At 44.3% G+C, this 22,676-nt stretch overlaps 1 protein-coding gene across 5 annotated transcripts in view; it reads left to right on the forward strand.

Moving 5' to 3' along the window:
• Positions 1-22,676, forward strand: part of smarcd3b (SWI/SNF related BAF chromatin remodeling complex subunit D3b) — a 60,837-nt gene that overhangs the window by 18,093 nt on the left and 20,068 nt on the right. The window contains exons 1-3 of one of the 5 annotated variants that reach the window (XM_026179901.1): positions 3,724-4,087; positions 15,065-15,285; positions 20,943-21,032. In XM_026179901.1, coding sequence (XP_026035686.1) covers positions 4,010-4,087; positions 15,065-15,285; positions 20,943-21,032 — 389 coding nt within the window. In that variant the 5' untranslated portion in view covers positions 3,724-4,009. Of the gene's footprint in view, positions 1-3,723; positions 4,088-15,064; positions 15,286-20,942; positions 21,033-22,676 lie in introns of those variants that run through there. The other 4 variants (XM_026179900.1, XM_026179902.1, XM_026179905.1 and 1 more) reach the window with 4 other exon arrangements.

Genomic DNA, 22,676 nt, shown 5'->3' on the forward strand with positions numbered 1-22,676 from the left:
ATAATAACAAAAACATGGCTCTGAACGCTCCATTTAAGACATTTTTTTCTGCTCTTTGATCTGCGTGATGTCAGCTAGAGTGGATATTCCTAACATGCTGTGACTGTAAGAGAAGAAGCCCCGCCCACTTGCTGTTTGCAAGGGTCAGCTAATCAGAAGGCATTTGGCTTAAAGAGGGGGAGGAGCTAAAGAAGCTTGTTTTTATATAGAGGACAAACTGGGGGCCTTAATCAAGACCCAGTATTCAATTCAGCTCAGTTTTCATCTATAGCATTTGAATCACAACAAGAGTCGCCTCAAGGCACTTTTTCTGTAAGTTAAAGACAGAGAAACCCCAACAATCAGACGACCCCTTATGAACAAGCACTTTGGCAACAGTGGGAAGGAAAAACTCCCTTTTAACAGGAAGACACCTCTAGCAGAACCAGGCTCAGGGCTATAAGATAACTCTTTTAATTCTGAATCATGGAAACTGCTCTAGTAGAGTCAAAAAATACATTTATAAAGCTGGAAATTCCATCAATACACTAATGACAACCCTTTTTTTTTTATCATCACTAAGATGCTGTACAGTCATGTCACAAAGGAAGGTTTCACAGACCTATTAAAGTTTTTCTGGGCCACTCTTCTTTAAAACCCTCATTGTTTATTGAGTTTGGGGACATTCATTTATGTTCCGCTCTCTTCAGGTCCCGTCGGCACTTTTCAATCAGGTTGAGGTCTGGGCTTTGACTGGGTCGTTGCAGCACCTTGATTCTTTTCTGACTGTAGATTTGCTGCTGTGCTTGGGATCACTGTCCTGTTGTATGATCAAATTTGGGCTTTAGCTGTGGCAGAGATGGCCTCACATTTGACTCTCTTGGAAGTTTTCTAATTGTGCTGTTTTTGCACTTACTCTGAGTATTGCGCAGTTTGACATATGGGTGAATTTGCTGGGAAGATTGTGTCATTTTATTAACACACCTGAATGCACCAGACTAACAAGCTGCCACAACCTTAGCTTTTAAAGAGGCGCTCACACTTACTGATGAGAGTTTAAAGAGTTTATAAAGAGAAAGATGGGTAAATCGAACAACTTGGAAAGTTTTGTAAAAGCTTGCAGAATCAGAATCAGAATCAGAAAGGGGGTTTATTGCCAAATGTTGAGCAGGTTTACAACATTAGGAAATTGCTGCGGTGCTTCAGTGCAAACATAGTGTCATAAATAGCACTTAAATAGACATGAAAAAATAAAAGTAGGGATAAGAATTAAGAGTGCTACGTAGAAAGATATATACAGGGTTAAACGGGTTGCAGGGTTAAACGCATCCTGTTTTATACACCGAGATAATTTTCTAATATTTTTCTTCTCCCAGGCCGTCTTTGAGGAGAACGTACTGCAGCACAGGGGTGCAGTTGGCTTTGCAGGAGCAGAAACAGGCCATTGTTGTTGCTTTCTGTTGCACTGTCTATACGGTGAGCTCTTTGATGCCCTCGTGTGGCCGAATGAGGAAGTGAAGAATGATTAAAACCTCTGAAGAGATGCTTTGGGAATGAAATCCTCTTTTGGAAGCTGGCTCCAGACATTACAGATTATCAGAAAAGTTATTTTGCTCTCCCTAATGTCCCTTGATTGCCATCATTGGGTTTTTATCCTCAGTGCAGCCAGACCCTCAATATGGAGCCCTCCTTCCCATTCAAACAGCCAGCTCCTCCCTGCCTGCTTGTTTGCTCCCCCTGTTGGGCATTAATTGCACTACTGTGGCTCCCTTACCCCCTGTAATCCCCCCCCACCCCCGCTACACACTGGGACATTACCATTTGGTGAGACTGACTGGCTTTGGTGAGGGAGCTGATGGGGGGCCAGCAGGGGGTACTCCTGCGCTCGAGGCTTCCTTTCGCATCGCCCGAGCTGCTAGATCTCTTTGTTATCGTTCAACGCCCACGTGTTGTTGCTGGAGAAACGGGAGATTGGCACAATCCCTGGATCTGCACGGATAAGCGGGTTTGAGCTTTTGACCTTGCAGGAAATTGAGACGTACACCTCGTACGCCAGTGCGATTATTATATTTAAAGTCCACACAGGTGATTAAAGGTTAATCTGACGGGATGCAAGAATGCAAGTCGATTGATGCTTCTTTAAAAGGAAAAAATATATAATTCAAGGAAGGTTTTCGCTCCTCTAAACCTTCCCAGACAGAAATAATGGCTGCGGCAGTACACTCATCTCAGCAGCAGGTGTCACCACCAAGCTGTCAGCGGCCGATGCGAGGGCCAACATTTATCTGTCAATAACCCAGTAATCAGAGACTTGAGAAAGTTCGAGGGGTATGTGTTTGAATTTATTTTTATTTCTTTAATGGATTGCTGCTGCTTAACTAACCCTCAGTAACGGTGGCTTTAAGTCACATAAGAGCTAATGCAGATGACTAAAACATGCCTGGGTCCTGAGGCATGGCGCATCCTCGAGAAGGTCACGACCTCTGAGCTCCCGCATTAACCAAAGAGTTTTTGCTCCTTTTTTAAAGAACGAGCTTGTCGCTTTACGGTGATGATTAACCGGCGCGTGCTAATTGGCTGCTTACATGCCGTTCAGCTCTTTTCAGCAGAACAGAGGAAAAGGAGGGTGACAGTTTGCCGTCCTTTGTCACAAAGCCAAGCCGCCTTTTTGAACATGCCCCACTTTGCCCCCTTTGTCAGTCAGATAACCTCATGAATATTTCACTCCTCTGATCTGACGGCCGGGTGAAGGGGAGTGTGAGAATGAGGGGGGGGGAGCTGAAGCTGACTTGAAAGACTCATAATCTTCAGCGTGGCGTGGTTTGCGTCAGAGTAATGACCTGTGTGGCGTTTTAATGTGTGTGTGTGTGTCAGCATGTCATGTTGAAATCAAAGCAGCCGTCTGTGTGTTACTCTTTCTCTCTGTGACCTTCAGTGGACGAATGCGTTGTCGCCTTCCCCTGCATTTTTTTGCTGAGGAAGCTTCAGAAAGCGACCTGGAAGAAATCACAGCACAACCTTATTACACGTGCGGGGAGACACAGTCACCTTGCTGTGCAGGCCGGCCTTGTTTTGTTTGTTACAGCCTAAGCGTAGCCTCTGGCTACACCACTGGGTAAAAGGTAAACGCTAATGAGGCGAGTTGAAGGAAACACTTGTAACCTGTGAATGCACCCTGACGAGGGCCGGCAGAGGGAGGCAGGAAATGAAGGTGATCTTGACGTGGCCTTTTTCCCCTTTTGTGAAGTGGCTCCAGAGCCCGTTGGCTCGCTCAGAAATACTCAAGTGTGTCTTGAGTGGTCTTGCTTTGAGTTCAGGAAATGGCATCGACCTACTCCTATATTCATCACCAGCACGTCATATATGGCAGTGCGCACATGTGGTAATGATATGCAAGCGTGGCCCCTTTAAGAGCCCAATGTCCTTTTTTGAGAATGAGCCCAGAGTCGGAGCTCTGCGTGTGCTGACCATGGCCTCTCGGTTGGTCACCGGAGGGGAGGACGGGGGGGGGGTGCTGCAGCAGAGAAATGGCTAACTGAGTTTACCCCCCACCCCCCAAACGGCAGCCTGGCCACGCTGCATGCCCTTATCTACCATTGGAATGCAACAGCTGTGCGGGGGAGCGGCAGAGTGGGCTGGCTGAAACCCCCCTGCCAGACCCCCACACAGCTTCTCTCTCTCTCTCTCTTTCTCTCTCTCTCTCCCCCCTCCCCTCCACCTCCAAGCGAAGCTGGGCTCCTGAAAGGCAGCTCAACTAAAAAGTGAGCTAGACACAGTGAGAGGCTGGCAGGGCTGCTGCACATTCAAAATAGAGGGAGAGGGAGGGAAGAGGGAGAGAGAGAGAGAGCTAGCGAGGCAGTGAGAGAGAGAGAGAGAGAAGGAGAGTCAGGGACAGGCAGTGCTGAAAAGGAGAGCACAAAGAGAAGGAAAGTGGAGCAGGGGAGGGGAACAGGAGGCTGGGTGAAGGGAGAGGGAAAGACAAAAGAAGGAGAGGGGAGACATAGCAGGGTGAACGGAGGGGACTGAGCAAATGGCTATGGAGGAGACGGCGGGGGGAGCCAGGAAAGCCACCAAGAGCAAACTGTTTGAGTTCCTGGTCCATGGAGTGGTGAGTGGCGCTGTCCGTCATTCCCGTGAAGGGAGCTGGGCTCTGGCATGCATGTGTGTGTGTGTGTGTGTGTGTGTGTATATGTGTGTGTCTGTGTGTGTGTATGAGTCGGTGCAGCAGCAGCAGCAGCGGCGGTCTGTGTGTGAGAGATAGCTGGGTAAAGCTGGCCATGTGAAGGTTATTTCCAGCCCCCTGGATCCCAGCCTGTGAGGAGATGGCTTGAGAGAGCGAGAAGTGGAGCAGCGTGGATGGATGGATGGGGCTGTAGCAGGAGGAGGATGTGGAGAAGAGGGTTTCTTACCCCCCTAATAAAAAATAAATAAATAAAAAAAAAGGAGAGAGAGCGAGAGAAAAGAAATAGAAGCTCAGCAGCAGCAGTAGAAGCGAAAAGCAGCCAGCTCCCCCTTTGGCTAACAGAGGCGCTCACTGAGCATGCTTCCCTGGGAGTAACAGACAGAAAAAGGGGGGGAAATGACGAGTCCGCTCAAAACAGCGAAGCCGGAGCAGCCTTCCAGGCGGCGTGAAACAATTTGAACCTGTGAGGTCACGAGACAAACCGATGTAGTATCGTAGACGGAGCCGAGGCAGGCGGCCATGCCGGAAATGATGCGGGGGTACAATCAGCCCATTCATGCAAAAGCTAGCATGAAATGTCAAGTGAAGTGTTGCTCATGGTTTAGAGGTTAAGCAACTATTGCCATTAACCACACGCAGCACACAAAGTCTGCTTCAGTAGTGGTTTGTTTTGGTGAGGAGACGAATGCATTTCGAGGGTTGAGAGCGGTGAAAAAACAAATCTGTAAGCGTCACTTTGTAGTTAGAACTTTGATTCGAGTGTGGATACAGTTTGTGCCAGTGACTCGACCTTTTAAATCTACCTGTCATCAATTCTTGTTCCAGTTAAGCAGCTAACACTGATGTATCTGTTGATATCGGCCTTTTAGGGGAATAAGGTGGCTTTTACAGATAGCATTATCTGACCTTTATCTCGTTGTGCCGCATCCACCCTGCGCTGAAGTGTTCAGAAATAGCGCAGTGAAGCGCTCAAAGACTTCCAAACAAAAGATTTCTGTGGTTTACTGACCCATAAGAGAAAAAATAGCAACAATAAAAATGAATGAACCAAGAAAAAATTTGTATCGGTGCAGAATTTCACAGGAAAACGACCGACCATGACTTCCCAAAGCGCGAGGCATCGTTTTTTTTATGAATTCGACTCATGTTGTGGTGATTAAAATCAGTAAATCATCAAACCATGTTACAATTGTGCTGTCCGCCTAATAGTATCAGCTTTTGTCATTTTTTCTCATACGGTCAACAGAAGACGACCGGAAACGAGGCGAAAGATTAGCTACAAACATGCAGCCAAACTGTAGCTGTGACATACACAAAAATAAAAATGACAGCAAAGAGAGAAAAAGAATCATTTTTAATCATCTCGCCATCTCTTACATTCCTCTCAGGACGTCACAACCCATAGTTTGCAGAGTGTCTAACTCTGGAGCTGCGTTGTGGTTTTAACTTCCTGAAAAAGATGAATTAAGCTTCACCTTTACTCAGATTCTGAAACGGGGCACAGCTTTTTAAGAAGGTGACAAGACTTTGTGATGAAATGATGCTTGACTTTTAATAGCTGTACAGTTTAATACTTGATAACTAGAGCATGAGTGAGGACCCAGGATTGCTTGAGGTGCATGCATGTGGAAAAGAGGTGACTGGGTCACTGTGATGCTACTCTGCTGCATGTGCTGCTGCTGGACGAACTCTGCATTGGCGCCACTCCTTCCTTTAAACTCTTCACTGTGGAGCACCCTGTGTGCCCTTCACGTGGGTCTAGTGTTACCTGGAGGCCTCTGGTGATTTGTAGTAAATGGGCCGGTTGTCTGTGATTTAAAAGTATTTAGATATTTGAGTCTTTTACTCGAGAAAAGCTTTAAAATGAATGTTTGGATGACAACGTGAGTGCGCTGAGAAACATTTTGAGGCTTTCCAGACAATATTTGTCTTCATGTTTGGGGATTTGAGTAAATAGGGACTTTTTAAGTGTGTGTTCAGTTAGGGTCTGTTCGTGGACCACAAGCAGACTCGAAACTCGTGTCACACCAATGAGTGCTTGTCCACAGACGCAGGCACGTGTGGTGGGAAGCTGGACTGTTCGTCATGTCTGTAGGCAAAGTTGATCAGAAGTGTTTATATGCTCCTTAAAGACGAGCTGGGGTGCCATCGTCCTAAATATCTGCATCATCATCCAGCTGAACTGACTCTCACCTCTTCCAAAGCCTCAAGTACACCGGGAAGGTCAAAATGACTCGATAAAGCATGTTTGTGAAACCCTTTTAAGTCCTGGGTTTTAGACCTGACTCCATTTTAATCAGGGCCGGTGTCAGGCTTAGCGACATGGCGAGATTTATACACGAAACAAGATGAGGTATTGTCTTTTTGACAGGAGCGGTCATTAGAGGGGCTGCGGAGCCGAAGCCCTGCGCCCGGAGACCGACTTTAGGAAACAATGGACCAGGTGATTGATGAGCCAGATGAGTGTGTCCTCTCAACAGACCAATTAACCTTGATGAGGCTCTGGCTGCTCCAAGCCAAATATTTCCCTCTGCTTTTTCCCCCGCCTCCCATACCTCTCCTCTCCTCTGCTCTTTCTCTTCCCCCACATTATGAGATGGAAAAGTCTTGTTGTAATACTTGTGGCAGGTTCCTCGACGTGTGTACTGCAGAATGGAGAAATATTTACACTACCGGATTGGGGGGGTGGATGAGGAGGGGGAGATGATTCGGCACAGTTTGTGAGCTTGTGGCGAGCGGTGACGTTCCCTTTCCTTTCATGGTCGAATAAAGCAAAGACACACGTGCGCAGATGGATTTACATGCAAAAAACACAGACACACACATAAATACTGTGGATGCAGTCATAGCTGCGGTTCCTGAAGGTCGCAGCAGCAGCAGCAGGCTTTGGCCGAGCTTCGGTTCGAGGACTGATGGGTGGGCTGAAGTCCCTTCCTCCTCTCCTCTCATTGTCTCCCTCACCTCCCTTCTGCTGTGCGACTTCTGTTGCTCGTGAAAGTCGGCGAGGAAGCCTTCGAGCCCTCTCTGTGGGAAAACCCCGATAAACCCAAAACATAATATGACACAGTGTAGGCTCGGGCGTCGGTGGATTCACAGCGTGTTTGTGTAACTGAGAGCGAATGTAAACTTCAGTTTCTCTCACAGCTGGGTTGCCTTCATTGTTCCCTTCATAGAAATTTACACAAATAAAATGTTTAAGCTCAGTTACCTCGAGTGGAAGACGAGTGGGGTTCGGGTTAGGCTGTTTGGGGTGTGAGATATCGGCGTGCCTCCACGCTGTGATGCGGCAGAGGTGAAAGTCATTTCCTCTGTGGCGCCACGGTATTGAAAAGCAAAATAAAAACATTTTAAAAAATCTAATTCAACAACTACTTGACTTTCCAAACACAATGTCCAGGTAACCCAAGAAAAAATCCGCAGACCTTGATTTTCACTGAAATTTCTCTCTATCAGGAAGTTTAATGGTTTTCAGCGCGCAGCCTGAAAAGATCTTTTCAATGGGTGGTTATTAATATCTGCAAAATGTCAGCACATAAAGCCATTTGCATGGTTGGAAAACCTCTAAAAGTGAACGAGAGCGTCTTTCGGTGCAGTTTTTGGTGAGCCGACTCTTTAGGCTACGAGAGGTCGAGCATCCTGTTTCACTGTTAACGGGTGAGAAACCAAATAAAACGTCCCGGTTAGCTTTTCTCCTGACAACTGAAAACTGTTGATGGATAAAATAATCAGCTAGTAGGTCTTAACTGATAGAAGCATGTGTAATTAATATTTATTTATTTTTTACACCAGATGGCCTTCAAACCGAGGCTCTTTGACTTGACCACTACACTCCAGAGTTAGTCTATCTTGGCTAATCCAGCTAATTCAAAATCTGACAAATTAGCCTGCCCCTGAAGTGTAATCCTGCTTTATGTAACCAAAATAATGTCCTGAAGATTGTGTTTCAGGAATCAATCAGAGATGATACAATACAGAAGTATCTGTTAACACATTTGCTCAGATGTCCGCTTTTAAGTCTCTGAGGTCTGAAGCTTGGATTATACTCAGTTGCAGACACGGACAGCTGGAGACCCGACACGGTCCAAAAAACAGGCAGGAATAAAAATCCTGATGCGTGTCTTTTGTCCTGTCTCCCTCCCCTCACCTCCACCCGGCCGTGGTAGACAGTTCCCCCTGCCCGTGGTCGAGTCTGGTTCTGCCTGAGGTTTCTTCCTGTAAAAAAGGAGTTTTTCCTCCCCGCCATCACCAAGTGCTTGCTCATAGGGGCTTGTGTGATTGTTGGGGTTATCTCTATAGGTCCTAACCTTGCAAAATAAAGCACCTGGAGGCGACTGCTGTTGTGATTTGGTGCTGTGTAAATCAAATTGAATCGGTTTACACTTCAGTGAATCTCTGTGGGCGACATGTTGAAGGTGACATGTGAACACAAAAAGGAAAAGAGTTCGGATTTGATGTTAATAATCGTGTGTGCGACGATGTTTGCTCGCCCGGTAAAGAGGAGATGGTGTACGTATAAAAATGCATTTAGTACTGCCGTTATAGTAAGATTAATGTGTGCTTATATGCGGTGCAACAACAAAAACTAGTAAAATGCTGTGACTTTCTTTCCCTCCTGGCTCCTGGCTCTTTGTTGTGGTCAGTATTTTACATGGATATTTAGGGTTTGAGTCATCTTAAATGACCTCAGAGGGTTTACACATCTATATTTGTTGCACCAGGGTTCGAACCCAGACCATGCATGTCGTTCCACACCTGCTCACTACCTGCTTACCTGCCTCCTCTCTGCACCGCTCTGTCAAAGAAAGAGTGAAAAATGGCAAGAATTTAAAAAAATATGTTATAGTTGAGCTATTTTTTGCAGAAACATTCAAAATATATATATATTTTTTTTTTTTTTTTACGTAAAATTGTCAAAATGAAATGCAAAACATTAGAATGCGGTGATTATAAGTGGATAAATTCAATAAATACTCGCCACCCCAACGGGCTAATTTAAAAAGAAAATCATGGTGGGAAACGTTTTTAAAATAGAAAAATGTCACAACAGCACATATAAATGTCTTGCTGCTGTTTGAGTGACGTCTTGAAGGTTAAAAATAATTGCTTAAAAAGCCCAAACGCAATAACAATGCTCCACATAAACACCAAAATCAAAGAACCGCTCAGTGAGAACGATTTAACTTCTTACTCGTCCTGCGCCTGCCCTCCATCTGCCGGGGCCCTCTGAAAGTATTAAAGTACTTACAGTAACTACAGCACAGACGAGATGACTGATAACCCTCCCGCGGGGAGCGAATCAAACACACGACGGAGATGAGATAGTCGGCGAGGAGGACAAATGTGATCAAGTGTGTCGCTTCGTGTAAACACCAGACTGTAAGCAGAGTTTTAGCAGCTGATCTGAAATCTTCAAACTAATGACAATCTGAACGACAGCCGCTCTCACTGCCCTCCACGCCGCTAAACTAAATAAAACAGGAACCTGCAAATGCTCTTTAATTCGGCTCGGAAAGGGTTTGATAAATCCAGTCACATACTCGTTTGAGTACATTTGCAAGCAATAACGTAAAAATGGTCATTTTAGGGTTAGACTTGAGGTTTTTCTGTCCATGCTTTTGGGTTTATTGCAGACGAAACTAAGCTAAGAGGAATTCAGAAAAATATTCATCAGTTGGATAAAAAAAATGTGTCCGCAAGGTGACAACATGCTAGATGCTGAAATTAAAGCACAGTTAATAAAAATGACTCAAGCTGTTAATCAGCTATGCCGGAGAATGAATTATCCGCCAATCGATTAATCAGTTCCTGCAGCTTTATTCACCTTTAATCACCTTTTGTAAACACGAACGACATTAAAATAAAAGCACGCTCTGTAAGCGCTTCAAAACATATAGCAGCACATAACATGAAAGATGGGGAATTTGTTCTAAAGCAAGTCTTAAGGAAGCAGCCTCATCCTCAGATTTTAGCAGGTTTCAGAGCTCCAATCGAAGCCTTTCAGGGACCGTGCATGTAACAACCCACAGATTCATATGTTTAGTACGGTGTGGGATAAGTTTGGCCTCTTCAAATCCCTCCAGCCTTCCCAGAGATGCCAACACACTTCTCAGATATCCATCCACATGGCAGATTCGATTGCTGGCTGGCTGGCTGGCAGAGCTCCGGGCAGAGTGCTGGAGTCAGTTCAGCAGGTCAGATTATAGAGCGCAGCTCATTGTGAGTGTGTGTGTACATTATCCAGCGATGGTTTTGTGTATCTGTTATCTGGATGGCTCACATTCTCCAGACGGAGTTGTAGCAGCAGCAGCAGCAGCAGCTCTGTCTGCCTGTCTGGGTGTTGTTTTCCAGCTTAGCTAGGAAGTGGGAGAAGGACCTCTCTCTTAACAGCTTTTGAGCAGGAGGCCTCCGCCATATGTTGTTTTATCCCCAGACCCTTCTCAGTTGCTCTGACCCCCATCCCCTCCCCCCCTCAGTGGCCGGAGTGACAGCAGCGTCTGCTCGGTCGTTCTTATCACAGGATCTCTGCTCGATCACCATTTCAAAGGGCACACAATACGTCAGGAAATAAAAATCCACAGTCAGCGCGGAGTTATTAAACCTCCCTGCTGCTTACTACCTCCGCTCTCTGCTCTTTGTTTGTGTTTGTGAACGGTCTAAAGATCACCTCAGACCTGCGCAAGTGCGAACGCGCTGTAATCTACATGTAGAGATGACAAACTTAAGAAAAATGCGAGCATGCGTGAGGTCATGAACCCCCCCTCGAGCTGTATCCTTCAGCTGTCCTCCTCCTCCAACATTTACCCGCTATGTTACCAAATGTAGCTGCAGTTTCTGTGCTCAGACTTCTTCTTTTTTTCTATTCAGATGGAGAAATTTCACCGCTTTGCGAGGTTTAGATGAACATAATTATCGCAGAGAGATTTCTTTTTAAATAACTGAAAAAATAATAATTTAATTAAGGCACAGAAAGAAAAGGAAACGTCTGCTTCTTGCTCTGTAAATGTGTTGGCGTGTTTGCTGTAATTAAATTCACTCAGTAATGAGGCGCGTATGTAACATTGTATATATGCTTTTTTTTTGAGTAAAAGGAAGGTGGAGAAGAAAAACACTGAAAATATCCTGTGAGTGTTTTCCAAAATAAAAAGTTTCTGGTTCGATTGATGCTCACATTGCGAGTAGATTCATTCAAGGCAAGGCAGCTTTATTTATAGAGCACATTTCACTGCGTGGAAACGCGCTCTGCTTTCATTTAAAGTCAGCAAATACGTGAAGTGTACATTCACGTGTTATTTTATTAGGTACGCCTGCTTGTTAACGACCACATGGGAGCAACTCGGTGTAGACGTGGTCGAGACGACGTGCTGAGGTTCAACCTGAGCGTCGGAGTGAGGAAAGGGGATTTAGGTGACTTTGAAGGTGGCGTGGTTGTTCGTGCCGGTTGGAGAAACTGCCGATCTGCTGTGGATTTTCCCACACAGCCAGTGTGGAAAAGAGAAAACACCCAGCGAGCCTCGGTTCTCTGGGTGAAAATGCTTTGTTGATGTCAGATGAGAATGGACTGAACTGCTTTGACCTGAGAGGAAGGCGACAGTGACTCAAATATCCACTCGTTCTAATCAAGGTACGCAGAAGAGCAGATGAAGCAGAAGACCACACTGGTTAGCTCTCGTGTCAGCTGGGAGGAGAAAACCGAGGCTACATTTTGCAAAGTCTCACCAAAACTGGACTTTTGGGTCAAAAGCTGGTGACAATGTAAAAGCAGGGCTCCATCCTGCCTTGTATCAACAGTTTACACTGCTGCTGCTGGTGTGATCGGCGGGAACTATTTTCTTAGCACACTTTGTCACTACCTGAGTATTGTTGTTAATCGTGTCCATCCATGTATGACCACAGTGTACCCAGCAGGATAGCACACCATGTTACAAAGCTCAAACCAATTCAAACTGGTTTCTTGAGCATGACAATGAGGTCACTGCACTCATGACCTCCACAGACACCAGATCTCAGTCCAATAGATCAGCTGTGTGATGCTGTCATGTCAACATGCACCAAAATCGGAGAAATATTTCCAGCACCTCGTTGAAGAAAAGAAAAGAGAGTCCACATGGAGTACTGAATTATTGTTACGAGCACACAGAAGATTGTTTTTAGTAAAAAGGTGAAGTGATGTCCTCAGTTTTCAGCCCAATAATATCATGCAATAAGGAACCCTATTAGATGTTCTGGGAAGGGGGGAAAAAAAGCCGAACTGAACCTTTACCGCTCCTCAAAACTGTTATTTATTTTCCCTAAAATAAAATAAAAGTACAGATTTTTGGCCTCACATTGCTAACCATTGCAGCAAGTGTTTCCCTGATAAACACGACGTTTGACGACCTTCCCTGTACCCTTAATCGCTTATTTTGACACCTCAGAATACATCAATAAAACAATCTTTCATTATAGGAACTCAGTTATGCAAAGATTATTTGACAATTCTGAATCACTTCTCACTCTCTGTGAAACTATTAAGCATTTATTATAAAGGAAGCAATGCGAACAAAGTCATGCAGCTTTTTTGGGACACAGATGCTGTGGCTGATTAGGGAAAAACCTATAATCATGTTTATTTTTGTTATTATTATTTCACATGATTACTCAGAGACTGTGGAAAACATAATGGATTCATTTGAACTTTAACTGTAATTCAACCTAAAATAAAGAATGTTTCACTTCGATGTTTTAATATTGTCCAGTAGAAGTGGCCATGACGCTACGGACAAAATTAAAGAAACAAATAAAAATGGTGACTCTACAAAATGTCATCGGGGCCCCATGTGAAGTCTGAACCATGAAAAAATTGTCAGATAATTAAAACTCTTTGAAACTGCAGACCAAAACTGTTTTTGTTCTTGACCTTCGTCTTCTTCCTGCTTCCTTTAGGGGTCACCACAGCAGGCCATCTGCCTCCATCTCCCCCTATCCCTATCAGGAGTACATTGGCTTGTGCCCCCCACCCTGCGAAAATGCTTTTTAATGCTTTAAAGTTGAGCGTTTTAACATCCCCCGTTGGACCAAGCCTCATATGGCCATTAGAGCAGCGGTCCCCAACCCCCGGGCCTCGGACCGGTACCGGTCCGTGAGTCGTTTGGTACCGGGCCGCGAGAGTTGAGGCTCAGGTGTGAAATGTCTGGTTTTCAGGGTTTTTATCAGTTTTCAGCGTTATTTTGTTATCATTTTTATCGTTTACTCGGTTTTCCTGGGTCTTTTCACGTGTGTTATAAATAAATTTTCTTTTTTTCGGTACCGGTACTAGTTTTATTTTGTTGTATTTATCCGCAACACCTTAAAGGCCGGTCCATGAAAATATTGTCGGGCATAAACCGGTCCGTGGCGCAAAAAAGGTTGGGGACCGCTGCATTACAGGAACTACTGCTTTTATTTCTATGGTGGCTTTAGTACACGCACATAAAGAAAAGCATCTCCCGGCTATTAAAAATGCTGCTGCTGTGATATTTTCCATTCCAGCATCAGTCTTCCTCTTCCGCTCTTCCTCTCTGATGATTTCAATTAATAGAATTTTTAATTAGAGGACTGGTTATTCTCTGTGGATGTGTTCTGGTGGAGCCCTTCACAGACAGTCGGAGGTCTGGATGAAGTCAGGCGTTTTCTTTTCTCGCTCGCTTTCTTTTGCCCTGTTCGGTTTCAGACAATAAACCGAGGCGGGAGGCAGCTGTTGCCATGGGAGTGACAGGCGCAGGTGAGAGGTGCCCAGTTGTTCGCAGGCGTCAGAACGGGAGTGTGGTCTCCGACACTGCTTGCATTGTTTCGGAGACATACGTGTGTGTGTGTGTGTGTTAGCGCTCCAGTGTGCATGTCACAGAGTTTGACTGCTGTGAAAAAACCTCTGTGCATTCTCATTTCCAGCTGCCAACCCTGATTTTTGTTTAGAGGAGAAAAGATAAGGCGGAAAGAACAAGATATTGGTGATTCTTCCACTGCAGCTGCTCTCGTTTCTGGTATTTTCTGGTAATCAGAGTTGTTTTCTTAAAGCGGACTTGTTCTGTTTTTCGTATATGCTGTCATATACGCTCGTGGCCACTTCGTTAGGTACACCTGTTCAACTGCTCGATACATTTAGGCACTTAGATGGGGTCAAGACGGCCTCCTGTTATTATTAATATGGTAATCTCAAGCACACAGCCCCACCTTCAAACCCTTCTGTTTGCAAGGGGCAGCCAATCAGAAGAAAGTTGGCTCATAGAGGATGAACTGATGGGCTGCACCAATGTGCAGTTTAAGATAAAGAAGGATTAGTTTTAGCTTTGAATCATGCAAAGCTACTCTAGCAACGTCCAAGAATCAACATTTGGAAATGAGCATAACAGGTTCCTTTATAAGGTGACTGATCTGTGGCTATCTGACGTTTTCGCTGTTGTATTTGTTGTTGCCGTCTAACAAATCCAATATTAGACGGCGCTGCAGTTAAAGCTTCACAGCTGGGTTTGATCTTCATGTTCGCTGCCCAGGATGGAGACACACACAAACAGAAATGGTGCAAATTGACGTCAATAAATTGCGTAAAAGCCGCTGCTGTTTGATTGTTGAAAGGTTATCAAAGGTTGCCAAAGAGAGGAAGAAAGTCAAAATATTTATTTCTGTGAGCGTGCTGTTTGGGTTTTGGGTCAGGTCTGTGGCGTCTGGATTAGAAGCTGATGTGAAGCTCTTTGTTGGAGCTCTAATTCGTGTTTTTGTCAGGCGTGTTCAAAGAAGAGTCCCCCCTTCACTCCACCTGGAATCAAACACTGCTATGTCTTTGTTGTATTTTTAGAAAGACTCATTTTTGCTTAAAATGAATTACAAAACACGTTCAGAATCTTTTCTATATAATACATGCTCTCTGTCTTTCTTCTTTCCTTCCAGCGTCCCGGCATGCCGTCTGGAGCGAGAATGCCCCACCAGGGAGCTCCCATGGGCCCCCCCGGCCCGCCGTACGGAGGGAGCCCGGCGGTGCGGCCCGGCCTGCCCTCCCCAGTGATGGAGCCCAGCCGTAAGAGGCCTGCCCCCTCCCAGCAGGTCCAGCAGCAGCAGCAGCAGCAACAGCAGCAGCAGCAGCAGCAGGCCGTCCAGAACCGTGCCAGAAAGTGAGTTTGAATCCAAGTGACCTACAACGGCCAAAAACACTGCATGGTGTGCAATGAATGACCCTTTGTGTGTCTGCTTTTATGTGATCGAAGAGCTCAACAGTGGTTACACTTTCATCTGGATGAAGATTTGGGAAAAGCTGATTCTCCTGAGATGTTGATGATAATCAAAGTATGCGTTAACAATGGGAAGGAGAGATTTTTCTACAAAAATCTGAAATATAACTGTATATCTTAAATTAAATGTCTTAGTATTATGTAACATTATGTATATTATACTTGTAACCTATTTTAAATTTATTTTATTTATATTTTAGGACTGACAAAAAAGTTATTGCAACAACATGCAATAAATTTTCAATCTTGTTGCTTTTAAAGTGGTTGCTTTGGAGATGGGGACCAGGTCTGAGACCACTCGCAGTCTAGATGCTGCTTTCAAAGCAACTTTGGTGCCGTTAGTACGGCAATAAGAGAGAGTCCGCGTGCTATCAGCTTCCATTTCAATGAGGTCAGGTTAGAAATTACATGGAAAATCACAAACCTGTCACAGTCTGCGTACACAAAAAATCCCATTTAATTTTGCACTGACTTCTTGCATTCAGAGTCCGGTTTGTCCATCTCAGAGATTTGAAAAAGAACTTCAGAAATTCCCACATAAATAGTGACGTAGCTGCTGCAGGACACCAGTGTAACTGTAACGTGAAACTGGCACTCAACAACAGTAGTTTTATAAAGGAATAACCAGAATACAACTGGTTGGCAACCAGTTGAGTCGAGTCCCTTTTTGCAAAACGTATATTGCAGACGAGTTGCAACCAAAGGGTGCAATTAGCAATGATTTGCAAAACTTTGCCAGTCTGTCTGAAAGTAAATGCAGTCAGTCCGAGTCTGACCTGCTTTGAACACAGGTTGCCTCCCACTAGACGACCCTTTCATTCATGTTGTGATTAAAAGTTGTTGCCAACAGGTTGAGGGTGTTGAATGCTCAACCTTTGGGCAAATGTTGGCTACCGTAGCTGCTTAAAGTGATCACGATTCATGACTGCACGAAATTTCATTGCATTCCTTATAAAAACTGTAGAAATGCTCTTGATAAAAAGTGGGGGGACTGAGCCACGCCGCAGACTTGCACTGCTAGTGCAACTAACCAAAAAAACACCACATAACTGCTAGCTCCGCCATCGTGAAATGTATCATTTGCTGCTTTTCTCTTTAATTTCATTGTAAATTGAAACTATTTGACTGGAGATCAGACATGAATCATGTGATTTCTTTGTTTAGTTTTTTTTTCTTTACTTTTTTTAACGCCGACATAGTTTAACAGTCGTGAAATCATTTTAAAAAATGTTAGCGAAGTACCTCCAACGTGTACGTCAACATTTGCGCACTGTGATCTCCTAAAATCTTTCAAATCCAGCTTAAAAAATCCCACCGGTGACGAGTGAAACCATGACCTTTGTGCGTGTTTGTCACTTTTCAGCTTCCATTTCATGTCGTTTCCCCTTCTCTTGCTGCTCGCCTCGTTTTGCATCCTTCGCCTCGCTCATTGCTGTATACATCCACTCTCACCATCACAGTCGCTGCCACGACTGAATGTTGGCTCTCGGTTCGACCTCTAGCTGTCTTCAGCGTCTTTGTAGTGTAAATTTTTACCATCGCATAAACGTGGCATCCTCACAGCTGTCTGCAGACGTTCAGGCTCTGGTAGTCTCTTTGGCTTATCCTTACGCTATCTACTGTCAAACCGGGATACGTAACATTGCAGGCTTCATTTGACATTCACACATAGGTCACTTTTACATTAATGTTCCTCGAGGCTTCATGCAGACATACCCACAGTGAAGGAGACGGTGATGAGAGAGAGCCACGTGCAGGAGACTAAGCAGGACGTCAAGTGCTTTGGGAGAATTTATTCGCATATTGTTGCTTTTTCTAATTAGTTGTATGAGAAACATGTATTCTGTGTCTTGTCATGCTTTTAACGCATGTATTCATAAAACAAAGTGATTAGAGTAGGAAAATTTAACTAGCATTAACTATTCTATTCGTTTTCTAAGTCCGCCCTCTGCTAGCTAAGTTGTTCTTGCTCTATTTTTTTGTTTGATGTCAGTTTGCAAATAGCTTCCAGGTGCGTTACCAGCACCCTCCGGGAGTAGTTGTGCATTACTTCCTATGACCTTCTGTTTAAAACCTAAGCAGCATTCTCTCTGCTTCAATTTTAATTTTCTCTCTTTCCCAAAATAGTGACGAGTTACGGTAATTTGACGCGCACATGGTTAAATCTAAACGGAGCTGATCTGTCCATGCAAACGCTTTGTGCTACAGCGATACGCTGAATATCCACGTATGGCTCGTTTTCTCTACTTTCCGAAACAGGTCGAATTTCGTGCTTCCCCCTCTTCCACAACTGTAGTGGAAGTTGCCATCAAATGAAATAGAGGACGGGTTCGTTTTCACACTTTGTTTGTCGTTGCCCTTTTGCACATGTAGCAGACAACAGGAAATTGTTCACACTTACTACTTACTTACTACTGGAAATGCTTTGTTTAGCTTAGTCCTGTTAACCACAGGTCGCACCTGCTTTTAATCCACTTTGTTTTGGGTGCAATTGTAGCACTTTGTATTCTATACTGTTTATTTGAAACCATTACTTACTAATTTGCATAGACGTCGTTTTACTATATAGAAATTCTAATAAATAAACCCACTGCTGCAAATTAAAGTGATATACTTTCAATCTAGATATATTTGGATTAGTGCTGTCAGCGTTAATCTCATTAAAATGACGTTAACGCCATAACCGCATTAACGCGGCAAATCTCCGTTAGTGAGTTAGCACGGATCGCCTCTGGTCCGAATGATTCAGACATTTATGATCTCACATACAGATCCTTCCAGGAAATGTCCAGAAAAGTTCAAGGCTACACAAACACACACACACAGAGGCTCACAGAGTAGCTTCATGACTACAAGGAGACGAGTGCGTGCCAGGTTTGGTCATTAGAAAGGGGATCAATATGCACACTCTGTGGACCTCTGTTTCATTCTCCTGCTACGTGCAGCACGATTGATCCACTTATAATTTAGCAGGCTTGTCGAACAGGTCAGGGGAAATGTTGCACTGCATCGAGGCCTCAACCCCCACAGCAGCCCAGCCGGCTGTGGAGGCTCTGATCAATGGTGCAGGGTGACCTGTTCAGGTGTCTTTGTCTTTTTCGCTCCCTGTTGCTCTGTTGGAGTGCGCGTCCTCTGGCAAACGCTTTGATGGTCCGGCGCCTCCATCCAGCTCAGACTCCACGCTGCTGCTGCTGCCAGCCGAGGGCGGGCCACCTGTGTTTGCAGTGTCATTGAGACCTTATGGTCCCAGCTACACGTGCTCTGCAGAGCTTACGCTGTCCTGCTACAAATACTTTGCATTAATTGGTACAAATACTCAACCCTTTGTCCTAGAAAGTCTGTATATATTTTCCTAAAAAGTTTGTGAAGAAGCACCACAGGACAGATTATCTTTATATGTAACTCACACGCATGTCTCAATTCAGGTACTTCAACTAGCATGTAGGTGTAAACTTCTCACTTATATGGTGCATGAAGTTCAAAAGCGTAAATCTGTCTTAAATTAAACATGGTGACTGCACACTAGATGCCATATTTTTGGAAATTCCTGGACCCAGAAAGGAACAATTTAACACACACACACACACACACACACACACACACACACACACACCATAAGCTAACGTTGTGACTCTGTTGATGTATTTTTGGTGGGCTCTCCCCCCCAAAATTGGATGTAGGTCTTAAAAAGTCAAGTCAAAGCAGAAGTGCATTAATCCTGGATTTATTCTCCATGCCAGCATTTAAAAAGCCACTTATGTGGTTGCAAAAAGAAATCTTGTTTTATAAAAGTCTATTAGAAAGCTCACTTGAATCTATGACCTAAAAACACACCTTCCTGATGAGTTTATGGACTCATCGCATGTTTAGTGTGGTCTCCAGTCGACTCAAAATGCAGGATGTGGGCGGGCCTACTACGTGATTGACAAGTCACTGCATCATTCACCTACTTGACTCGACTGGTACTTTTTTATAACCTATGCAGCTGGGTTTCTGAGCTGAAAATGTGACGCCAGCAGACTGCATGCCACTGATTGGCCAGGCAGTGACGTCACTTCATGAGTCATGAGTCATAAGACTGACTGCTTCACAAGAGTCAAACCCGCCAATGATGGCGCCACGATGTCCTCCATTGTTGTCTTGTTGTGACCACAGCCACATTGAGGTGGAACTCAGTTATAATGGAAAATGATCAAAACCGAGTCCAGTAGAGTGTAGTTGAGCTGAGTGGGTGCTTGTGGAAAAGAAGTCAGCTCTGCCACTCACTCGTAACATCTGGCTTCAAAACACTCATTTGTCCAGGATGATAGCTCTCGAGTAGAAGTGTCATCCAATGGATGGCTACGTCCATCTTTTATATACAGTCTATGGTCTGTATATTAATGATATAGTGTGAAAAACATACAGAATCCCACGTTTGAGTATTGCGAGTGCGTTTCTGCTCCGTTTCTCTCAGAAAGGGGAAACATTTGTTTTGTTGTACCACAACTGAAAAAAACCTTGTTTGCTCACCACAGACACTTCGCATATTGCAACATGACGTAATGTACGATTGGCTGGCCACTACTGCTTTGACCATTGCCTCAAAAATAGGCTCAAACCTCATTCTGGAATAGATTTTCCACTTTAAAGCAGCACAAAGATGAAGAACTGCATCGTCTCTGTACATCCTCTGAATGAATGACAGCTTCCAGTTGATTTCAGAGTGTTGCACCTCAAACTCCGCCCCAGGAGAGTTGAAACCACTGCCGGCAGCCGTAAAATAGAAGATTTAAAGATTACGTGCCGTGTTCCCTCCTCTAGCTTTGCCTCTTTGTTCTTCAGACCCCAGCTTTATCCACACCCTGCTATATTTTGGTTAGGTTTTTTTTTTTGTCTTCAATTTTATCTCTTATTTCCCCTGAGTGCCACATTACTTATAAACCCCCGAACCTTGGTTTTTGCTATTAATGTTGGTCCTTGAAGTAAAACTTTCCTCACTGCTCATAACGCACGGTTACCTTGGACACTTCATGTTGCTTAGGAGGATTGTGAGGTTTTATGCAGCAGTTAAAAAAAGGCTGAGTTTTGTGGTCAGGAGCTACTTTTCTGGCTGTGGAAATGACAAAAAGCTCTTATTTATCCATAAATCACCAACCATGTATGCACCATAGGGCCATCCTGAGCTGAACCCAAAGAGGTAAAACCACCACACGCTGCTTGTCTGTTCCCATTGTGTTCATTATCAGTGTATTGTCTGTCTTTGTGTGTGAAGCATGATTGTTTTGGTTCACTGAGAAACTGTTGGATGAGCGTGTCCCTCAGACGAGCAGGACGCCTCCCAGGTCCTCCCCTGCTGCACTTTGTGCATGCATGGACACCGTTACCCATCCCCAGTGCCTGCCCTTGTCTGCACCTACTAACAGACCCTTGAACTTCACACACACATCCAACACACACACACAGAACCACCAGGTGTTTACCCTCGTACTTGCTGCCACTGAGTGTGTGTCTCGCCACAACTCTAATCGGACAACCTTCGAATCCTCACCAATTCTTAGGAAGCCAGTCGGATTCCCCGGAGCCAATGAGATGCCGGCGAGGCAGATGGACATGAGAGAGCCCCAATCAGATCCCACGCTCGGATCAAAGTAGGATTTTATTCTGCTGCATGTCCGTTTTCTTTCGTTTGATGACTCTGGCCTATTTTTTTTTCCTTCTTGCCTTTTCACCTGAGCCCAGCACTTCCTGAATGAGAAAACAAACGTAGAGGTCGTAGAAGCCGACTCCTGAAATGTAGTGGTGCATGCTTTGGGCTGGAGCATGGCATGATGGGAACGGTTTTGTGCAGCTAGAGCAGAAAAATAAATAGAATAGAAATCCAGTCTCAAACCATTTTAAGAGAGTGTAAAATGGCGGGTTGTTTTGTGTTTCTTTTGTTTTTTCCCCTTTCCAATGCACTCCCGGATCCTTCAATTCTCCTTGCAGCAGGCTTGTTTCAGTAGTTGGCATGCTGATGTAACATACTGCTTCACAGACCGTTGTAGTGCACTGTGACAGAAAAATTCACTACACTGCAAAAAATCTTTTCTAGATACAAAAAGTAATCTAACTAACTAGAGAAATTTCCACCCACAGAGAGAGCTGGGCGAGAACTCAAAACACACTGCAAAGTTCCAGAGATCCTGTAGTGTTTAAACTCTTAAAGTTTCATGTAATTATGGAAAAATCAATCTGTACTTAGATTTGTGTGATCAGTTAATCATTTAATCTGTTAAATTGATTCCTTACTGGACTGTTTCCTTGAAACTCAAATGTCATCACAGTGTAAACTAATCAACCACAACATTAACGCCATGAAACTCAAACCTGACGTGGGCACTCCCCAACGGCAGCGGCCTCCACCCAGTAACTGACAGGACCCGATGGATCCCGGTGCCAAACCCCCACAGGACACCAACTGTGTGTAACCTGGTGGGCCGAACCGGTTTTGGCTGGTGATTTTAATGTTGTGGCTGATCAGTGTAAATAAATTGAATTCATGTCGGCCGCTCCTGCTACCTAATAAAGTATCTAATAAATCTACAATCTAGTAAAATTGATTTAGTTGCTGGTTTTAACTGTTTAAATCCATTTTTCAACATTTCAGGTTGATACCTCCTTTACTTATGAACTTGAGGGGTCATTGAGGGGTCAATAGTGCACTTTAAAGGCCTTTAAATAAACAGAAAACAGCTGATTATGAGAGATAAAACCACAGTGTGGTTAATTAGTGAACCTTTCTTGTTTCTAATCTCAGCCAAAGCCCGGCTGTCTATATTTACCACTCCATCTTCTAATGTAACTCTTAGCAAGGAAGCAAATCAAAATATTCAGCTTTAAAAAAGCTCAGTTTAGCTCTCGATATCCTAAAACAAGATTACAAATTAATCAAATCGCCCCAAGGACGTATCACCCTAAAGGCAAGATTATTTATTATCTTTAATGAGAAAAGTGAGTTGAAATGATCCGTCCTCATGAGACGAGTTTATTTCTTTATTTTTCTTTTTATGCTCTTTTTGCAGTGTAGTGCCGTCTTGTTGTTTTTAGGCAGCGTCCTCCTGCAGGCATCAACGACAGAGCACTTTACACGGGGAGATGATTAAATATTTAAGGAAATCTTGGGGGGGTGTAGGAAGGTGTAGTGATGTTTTTGCAATCAGCGTCACCTGGAAAGAAAGTTCTGACAACTTGGCACAGATGTTCTTGTTGCTCTTAGCCCTTTCTTGGTAAGTAAAATATATGAAGTGTGTTCA

The sequence above is a fragment of the Astatotilapia calliptera genome, chromosome 9 (genome assembly GCF_900246225.1).
Source record: "Astatotilapia calliptera chromosome 9, fAstCal1.2, whole genome shotgun sequence".
In the NCBI taxonomy this organism is placed as follows: Eukaryota; Metazoa; Chordata; class Actinopteri; order Cichliformes; family Cichlidae; genus Astatotilapia; species Astatotilapia calliptera.